The sequence below is a fragment of the Propithecus coquereli genome, unplaced genomic scaffold (genome assembly GCF_000956105.1).
Source record: "Propithecus coquereli isolate 6110/MARCELLA unplaced genomic scaffold, Pcoq_1.0 Scaffold789, whole genome shotgun sequence".
Classification (NCBI taxonomy): Eukaryota; Metazoa; Chordata; class Mammalia; order Primates; family Indriidae; genus Propithecus; species Propithecus coquereli.
Window position 1 is genome coordinate 179,176 of NW_012154051.1, and position 9,187 is coordinate 188,362.

The 9,187-nt window shown below is 48.3% G+C and overlaps 1 protein-coding gene across 1 annotated transcript in view; it reads left to right on the forward strand.

The window, feature by feature from the left end:
• The window catches only part of TESC (tescalcin), a 45,355-nt gene that overhangs the window by 13,893 nt on the left and 22,275 nt on the right, over positions 1–9,187 (forward strand). Inside the window, exon 2 of the mRNA XM_012662889.1 lies at positions 6,202–6,271. Within this exon, the coding sequence (XP_012518343.1) occupies positions 6,202–6,271 (70 nt within the window). The remainder of the gene's footprint in view (positions 1–6,201; positions 6,272–9,187) is intronic.

The window sequence follows — 9,187 nt, forward strand, 5'->3', positions numbered from 1 at the left end:
ATGTTCCCTTTTATGGATGTGCCACGTTTTGTTTATCCATCCGTTGGTTGATGGACACCTGGGTGGTTTCCACCTCTTGGCTCTTAGGAATAGCGTTGCTGCTATAGGGACCAAGGCCCTCGGCCCCCTAAATGTTTGCAGAACAATCACTGACATGAGACATATTGATTAATAGGAGAAAAGGCAGACACATTTATTTAACCATGTATGCACGGGAGTCTTCAGAGGGAAGACCCAAAGATGCGGAGGAGATTGTCCATGTTTATGCTTAGGTTCTACAAAGTATGCACGGCCGTGTGCAAATATGATGAGACAGAAGGTGTGAGCTGATGCTAATACACTGAGTGGGGAAACCCGCCAAGGCCTGCCCGTCTAGAGTCTTCTCGGTGTCTCTGAGCAGCATCTGTCCTGGGTGTGGGCAGGGCCTGGTCTGGAATGGGGGTCTTGTGACCTACAGTCAAACAAGTTGGTCAGATAATTTCTTTATGGCTCATATTTACACAGGATTATTTTAGGTTCTTGGCTGGCTTTTGGGGTTCTGGTTTCTGTAACCAACGTTGGTGAAGAGGGATTCTAGTTTCTAGGGCTAGCCTGGGGGAGAATGAGGATGGGAGAAGGTCAGAGAAATGCTTTTGCTTCTGAGGCTTTCATCTTGGGGTACTTTTTGCTGAGCCCCAACGCTACATCTACTGGTTTATTGGTTTTTATGCGGATGCGTGTTTTCATTTATCTTGGGACTTATACTTTGCAATGGAATTGCTGGGTCACGTGGAAAATCTATGTTTATTAAGCAACCAGACTGTTTCCATGGTAGCTGTGCTATTTTTGCATCCCGGCCCGCGATGGAGGAGCGTTCCGGTTCCTCCACACCCTTGCCAATGCTTGCTGTCATCCGTTTCATTTATCATTAAAGTTGTCAAGGTGAAATAAATTCAACTTAAATAAAATTATATAAGTAATGTCTGTTAACTGCAGAAAAGTTAAGGGACAGATAATCAAAAACAAGGGTCAGGAGGGGAGAGGAGAGAAATAGTCTATAATTCTACCATCTGGAAATAACTCACTACCACTATTTTATATACCCTTTCCTGTTTTTTTCTGTGCGCACACATATATCAATATGAACTTTCATAGGTAAATGAGATCTCATAGCCTGTTGGATTTTTCTGCTTAATGACATGCCATGAACATTTTTCCATGTCCCACGATATTTTTTGAAATATATTTTAAGGCTGCAGAGTAGTGTCGTAGTCTGACTTCAGGATGTATCGGGATGAATTTGGACCCAGGATTGATTTGGCTCAGCATTTTCCACAATTTTCTTATCTTCTAAACAGGCAACAGTGGTTACTCTTACCTGTTTGTTTTTGTGTCCTTGTCTTAAGACAAGATTGTCTCCTGGGGATCGAGTTCTGGTTCCAAATACATACACCAGTGCAGTCAGTACAAATTCAGTGTGAGGCTCATAATGCTCACGTCTCTAGTAGCTGTGTAGGTGATAGAATTCTAAGTTTTCTAGTAGCCACATTAAGGAAAGTAAAGAAGATGAAATTAATTTTAGTATATTTTATTTAGCCTGTTATATTTAAAATACTGTCATTTCACCATATAATCAGTATAACAAAATTGAGATAGTGTACATTTTTTTTTTTTTTTTTTGCACTTGGGCACATCTCAGTTTGGACTCCGTGCCTCTTGAGGGCTTAGCAGCCCCATGTGGCTGGCCGGTGGCTGCCATATGGGACAGGGCTGGCCCCTTCTTTTATGTTGAAGCTTTTGATGCAAAGTGACAAGTCACCCCCACCCCCAAAAGGTTGGGCTGATTAAACTCCCACCGGCCACATGGGAGGCTGTGCCTTTCCCTCGGGTTGAAATTTAAAACCAAAAATAATGAGGTTAGGCCGGGTGCGGAGGCTCACACCTGTAATCCTAGCTCTCTGGGAGGCCGAGGCGGGTGGATTGTTTGAGCTCAGGAGTTTGAGGCCAGCCTGAGCAAGAGCGAGACCCCATCTCTACTAAAAATAGAAAGAAATTAATTGGACAACTAAAAATATATAGAAAAAATTGGCCGGGCATGGTGGCGCATGCCTGTAGTCCCAGCTACTCGGGAGGCTGAGGCAAGAGGATCGCTTGAGCCCAGGAGTGTGAGGTTGCTGTGAGCTAGGATGACGCCACGACACTCTAGCCTGGGCAAAAGAGTGAGACTCTGTCTCAAAAAAAAAAAAAAAAATGAGGTTGCGCTGCCAGGAGCCTAAAGCCTGTCTCTGCCCGTTGTCCCTGTGGCACCTGTGACCTGGCAGGGCCCTGGAGAAGGGCTCAGGTGAGAATTGAGGCAAGGAAGAGGTTCCCTCCCAAGATCCTTGGAGGGAATGACAGAGGGGCCTTCCCTGGGCCTTGAGAGCGTGGTGCATGCAGGTGCGCACCAGGTGCTCCTGGGAGGGACCCTGTGGGGGCCCAGGGCCAGCCCAGGGGGGCCGACGTGGATGGCAGCTCTCTGGAGTTCATGGAGTTAAACCACCTGGACCCGCCAGGGCCTGGGGTGTTTTGAAAGTCAGTTCATGAGGCTTCAGAAGTCATTCTTTCTCCCAGTTACGGTGGCAGAGCCCTTGAGATTTGGGGACCCAGAGCTAATCCTCTGCTTTCAATCAGGCAGGACAGGAGGGGGTGTGTCTGTGTGTGTGTGTTTGCACACCTGCATGCGTGCATTTTGAATGCAGTCGGCTGGAAACTCCTCACTAGATAAACCTGGTCTGGGATGACCGACACGCCCCTTCCTGGCTGTGGGACAGTGGGCGAGTCTCAGCGTTCTCATCTCTAGGATAGAATGGGGATAGGACCGAACCTACCTGACAGGACCGATGGGAGGGTTATGTGAGCCCAGGCTCATCTACAGCAGCGCTGAGCACAGAGCCCGGGACACAGTCAGTGCTGGGTCAGTGCCTGCCCTTGTCGTTGTCATGATTATGCACGTAACTTATTCTTTAAATGGCTTTTTTGAGATATTCACACACCATGAAATTTACTTATTTAGAGTGTACCCCATGGCTTTTAGCGTAATCACGGGCTTGCACAGCTATCAGTACAGTCTAATTTGAGAACAATTTTTATCATCCGCTAAGAGAAACCGGGTACCCATTAGCAGTGACTCCCCGTTCTCCTGCCCCAAGCTCTCCCCTCCCCAGCCTGGGGCAACCACTGGGCTGCTGTCTGTCCCTGTGGATTTGTCTGTCTGAACATCTCACGTCAGTGGAATCTTACAACATGTGGCCTTTGTGACTCTCTCTCACTGCGATGCTTTCAAGGTAACTCACCTTTAATAGCAGTTGTTCAGGTGCATGTTGTGTAGTCGTAATTTCTGATCATTATTTCTCATCAGATTCAGTGCACTTTTGGGGTTAGGGCGAGGAACTTTCTGTGATCACACAAAGGGAGGCCGTGGGAAAAAAAAAAAAACACAATGAAACCCACAAAACAACCACATGTTTTCTGCCTGACAAACTGAGTTCAAATCATGGATCCGCCTCTGTCGAGGTCGGTGACCTTGAACAAGCTACGTCCACATCCCCTCTGAGCCTCAGTTCTGTTAAATAGGATAGTGCGTCCCTCGTAGGGTCATAGAAAGGATTAAATAAGATGGTCCTGGGACACGATAGTCAGCCAATGAATGACTCATTAATATCCGTAAATATTTATGGGATCCTCAGCTGTCCAGATGGGACCATGTGTGCTGAAAAATTTTATTAATATATGACTAACATTATATATATATATACACACACACACATACACATTGCATATTAGGGAACAATTCGAAAATATAGGTGAATCAAAAGCAAAACGTCTTTCATCCCAGTATTGAGTTGCCAGATAATTGCTATTATTATTATTGCTGCTATTATTTATTTCAGGGGAAGTAATTCTAGGATTTTTTTGTTATTCACATACATTTGTGTATATTTACATATTTTCCCTAACATGAGTTCATGCTGCTTTTGTAGCAAGCTGTTTTTAGACAACATTATACACGGAATGCATTTCCATGTCAAATATACAACTGTCACTTTTAAAGGCAGCGTGTTTTCTTAGCTTGGCTAAACATACCATAAAGTATTTGGCCAATCTGCTTTTGATGGTTGCTTAGGCTGAGTCCAATTCTAAGCTAAAGAATGCAAAAGTGCACACATTTGTGTATTCATCTTTTTGTACCTGTTGGGTCTTTTTTTTGTTGTTTGGATAAATTCCTACCAAGTGGAATTAGATTTTTTTTTTTTTAGTGAGCTTTTTATTGTGATATAACACACATCCAGAAAAATGTGCCACTCATAAGCATACATACAGCTCCTTAAAGTTTCTGAGACCACAGCTGTGTAACCTGTCTCCAGATCTAGAAATAAAACGTTCCCAGCACCCAGAAGCCCCCCGTCACGCCCCATTCAAATGACCGTTCCCTTCTTAAGGACAGCCGCTATCTTCACTCTAATGCTGTAGATGAGTTTTTGCCTGTTTTTGGATTTTGTGGAAATAGAATCGTAAAGTATGTATTCCTCCATATCTCGCTGCTTTTGCTCAATATTTTATGTGTTGTCCATTTTCATTGCTGTATACTATTCTGTTGTTTGTACCACACTTTAACATTTTCTTTATTCTGCCGTTGCTGAGTGTCCAGTTTAGGGTGATTTCAGATAGTACCACCATGCGCATCCTTGGATGCATGCTTGGGTGAGCAGAGGTCTGCATTTTCTGGGGTGCAAACCTAGGAGTGGGATTGCCGGGCCACACAGTAGGCCGGTGCCCTTGATGACACACCTGTGATATAAATGGTCCTATTTTCCTCCAGAAGGGTAGAAATTGCTTCCAGTAGTTAACTAACCTTTCTGAGTGTTGTCGTCTACATCTGTGATGTGGGGATACAGCCCCCTCCCACGGCGTTGCGAGGCAGAGATGAGCTAAGCAGTGGCGACGTGCCCACGGCATGTTGGCAGCCCTAATTAGCTGCCAAGGATGCTTGAGAATTCTAAGCTGCAGACTCCTGAAACAATCACAGCTTGAGCCTGAGGTCAAAAAACAATGAGCAGGAAGTACAGTGACTAGTTGGCCCCAGAAATTAGCTGCCTCTGTAACAAGAGGAGAAAGGTGCCTACAGGCTCGGGGGATGCCAGCAGCATCGCGGTGGGAGGTCACAGCTCCCTGGCGCGGCCCCTGCTTTGGAAAGGTTTGTCTGAACTGTATACAGCTCCAGGAACCAGACCTGCAGGCCTTGACCGCCAAGGTTCTCTGGGCAGATAGGCGATACCATGTGGTGGGGAAGGGCTGGCTTTGGAGTCGGACACACTTGGAATCAAGTCCCAGCTCTGCCTCTGACCGCTTGGGTGATCGGAAGGGCTCTCTGAGCTGCAGTTTTCAAGTTATAAAACTGAGACAATAGTACCCGCCACCGATCAGGTTGTCTCGAGGATGAAATGAGAAATGCATGCGAGTGTTTAATGTTGTGCGATTCGTCAAATAAGCACTCGGGTGTGGGTGTAACCCTGAGAAAGCCCGGAACCCACAGGGTCCAGTCTGAGAGGTGGCTCTGTGGCAGAAACATGGCCCGAGAGTGAAAATGATATTAATAATAAAACTTCTCTACGTGGGTGTTCTAAACTCATCAGGGGAATCCAGATACACCACCCACAGCAACAATGATCAAAACTCCATTTCTTTGCTCTACTAGATTCTCCACGTTTCTCCCTACAGGTCCCCCAGATCACTTCCAACAGCAGCCTGAGCCCCTCTTTTCCCTTTGCTACTCGGCTGTCTCTCAGTCTGTGACTATACAAAGCCCTTTTCTCAGCTAGGAAAAGGCCCATCTGCAGGAGTGGGAGAGGAGGAAGTCGAGTAGATAATACAGGTTGCTCATTAGTGGGCCAAGGAAGGGCAAAGGCTGGTTCACGACTGCCCTGTCCCGGGAGCTGCTGTTAGTAATAGTCGTTTTATTATTACTAAGGGGGTCGGAACTCATAGCCTCAGAGCTGCATAACCGCTAAGAATGGGAAATCCTTTTTTTTTTTTTTTTTTGCTGCTTCATCCAGCGTTCGATTCTCCCATGGTAGGAGATGCTGTGTGAGTGGGTGCAGCAGCCAGTGGGGATGGGGCAGAGCGCCCCTGGGATAGCCCCGAGTTCAGTATTCATTGATGTTTTTCTTTCTTTCCTGTTCTCAGTCTCCTCGGATCAGATCGAGCAGCTTCACCGGAGGTTTAAGCAGCTGAGTGGAGACCAGCCCACCATTCGGTAAGATCTGCAGCTGGGTTTGGGTGCTGGGCGGGTCCAGGGCCCTTGGGGATTTCACGTGCTATTTATTTCTTTCCCGGAGTGCTGGGTGGCTCTGGAAGAGCCCCTGTGTTGTCTCATTTCCCGAAGCAGTTTCAGTGCTTTTGGTCTAAGCCAAAGTGTTCCCAAATAGGAGGGAAAGAGCCACTTCTGTTTCTGTTGAGATCAGAAAATTATAGCTAGAGTTGAGGCCAGGGCAGAGAGGAAGAACTATTCAGCCACCCCCAACCCTGCCCTGACCGCCTCAGATGGAACGTGCTCCTGGACTCGAGCTTGGAATCCCAGACACATGTCGAGGACCCGTTAAATACCAGCATGGTGCCAATTGCTGGTCGCACAAAGAGGGATCAGTCTTGGTGGCACAGCCCAACTCGGGGGCTCAGGTGCCGTCATCAGAACCCCTGTCTTTAGACCCTGCTTCCTCAGGCTTAGCTCCAGCCTCAGGAACGATGGGGGCGGCAGCGTCAAATTTCTGTCCAAGAAAATTGACATTCTGCGTAGTGTTTTAATCGTTAATCTTTTAGGTACCGTCTAGGTTACTTTTGTATGACTTGAGCAGTGTTCTTAGATGGTGGCTGAGTTATTTAGAGCCAGGTTAGTGACAGGTCCTTGTCGGTGAGTTGATCCTCACAAAATTGGTGAGGAAGCTTCAAGTTGAACCATAGCAAGAAGAGAATCTGTTCCAGTAACAGATTTCTACCACAAACTCTCTAACAGATGTAGTTTCTTAAAATAAACATTCAAGGTCTCAGGGTTACAGTTGTTGGAACTTTAAAACAAACCTTTTAATCGTCCAGGAAAACTTCCTCCTCCTTCATAGACTTAAATTTCACCCTGGTTTAATGGAAACTGACATGTAAATATTTACTTTCTCTTGTCTGTCTAAACAAAGGCATGTTGTTAATCCAGGGCATTGTATTCGCAAAGCGTCCATTGCAACAGCTCAGATTCTGATGGTCTCACGGTTCTTGTGGCCCCTGGTCTCAGTTTAATTGTATGCAAGGCAGACTTGAAGACAGTTAGGATTTAGGCCTTTAATTTTACATTTGTTACCCACTGAGCCCGGAGAAAAGTCATCTGGCTTCTCATTGGCTCTGATGGGGTCATGTGCCCGAGTCTGAGCCAATCACCATGGCCAGGGGCAGGAAATGCAAATTGTTTCCCAGAGCAATGAGGATGTGGGGCCCCAGGGGTCAGCTGCCTCCAGGGCAGGGATGGAGGGTGGGTGGTTTCCCCAGGGTACGTGGAGCCTCGGTTGGGCTGATCGTGTTGTTTCTCCCAGCCGGTCTCCTCATCCGTAAACTGAGAATGGTCCTTTGGGGTTTGATTGGAGCGTTAAAAACGAGCAGATGCCTGCAGGACGGTTTAGCTCTGAGCTGGGTTCGTAGGCATTTGGCAAATGGGGCTGTTGTCCTTCCACCCCCTCCCGAGGTGCCCAGGCAGTGGTTGTCTAATCCCGGGCGGGGGAGTAGAGAGGCGGGCCCAGGTGCTGTGTGAAGAGGAGGAGGATGTGCTATTGGAGCCTTCCCCTTCCCCGCTTTTAGGTTCTGGCCTGTGAGCCCCTCACTACTGCCCAGCGCCCCATCCTAGGCCTTGTGCGGGAGAGTACTGAAACAGTGCCCTACGCCAATCTCTTTCCGACTCGAGTGTGTGTGCAGATCACCTGGGAATCTTGCTGCAGCGCAGGTGTTGCTCCCGCAGGTCTGGGGTGGGCCCTGAGACCACATTTCTTGCATTTCCAAGTACTGGGGTCGCTTAGCACCGTGGACAACACACAGTAGGTCCTCCGCGGTTGGATGGGCGGAGGCGCCTCCCCTGCAGGCACTGAGCATGCACAGCCTCTCTTTGCTGATGACACGGGGCTCCTCCTTCCCACGCTGGCCCTGCCCACCCACCCCGAACCGTTTTCCTCTTTCCTGCACCCCCGGGACCACCATATGCATCGCCCTTGCCGCAGCTGCCCTCACACAAGCCCCGAGTATGTCTGCCTTGCCAGGGTGTTTCAGAGGATCCAATGAGTGGCCTCTGCTCAAGAGCCCTCAGTAGCTCCCAAGTACCATCAGGGTCTCTTATGTTCTTTATGTTGGGCCCACAAAGGTCTGCAGACGCTGGCCTCTGCTTTGCTCAGGACAACCTCCTCTAAGACACTTATCCTGCCCTGGAGCCCACACAGCCTCCTCCTGGGTGTGCCTCCTTCCAGCATTCACAGCACAGAATTATAACTCCCCCATCCACCTCCCCCAGCGGACTCTGGCTTCTCAAGGGGCAGGAACTGATCCATCTTCTTCCTTGCCCAACTGCTGAGTCCAGAGCTTGTAGCACAGTCGATGCTCTGGGAGTAGTTGAATGAATGAGTGAATGAAGGAACGAATGAATGAGAGAGCAAAGGAACATGGAACAAGCGAGTATGACGACTGGAAAAGTTGTTTCTAACTTGTAGAACGTGGCGCGTGTGAGACCTGTGGTGAACGGTGCTGCCTGCCAGGTTTCCGTGCCCCAGGGAGAAGCATCTAGCTGGGGACCTGGCACATAGCAACTGTTCCCACACGCAAGCTAGTGTCATTTGAGCCTGTTTGATGTGCTGCACAGCAGAAGCACACTACTTCAGTCTTACAAAACCCCAAAGGAAGTCGTGGTAGGAGCACCCGCTCTCCCCATTTTACAGATGGGGAAGTCCGGCTAAAGAGGCCATGCACACGGCCCCCGGCCACACAGCTATAAGGAAGCCATGGGCGTTGCCTTGACTGGCGAGTGATCTCTGAGGACCTCAGTCTCCTGCTTTGCCGTTGGGGGCTGAGGAAAGTGTGTTTATAAGTTCCGTCACCACTGGCCCTGGTCCCAGAGGAGTCAGCTTCAAGGTTAGTGTCAGCTGCACCT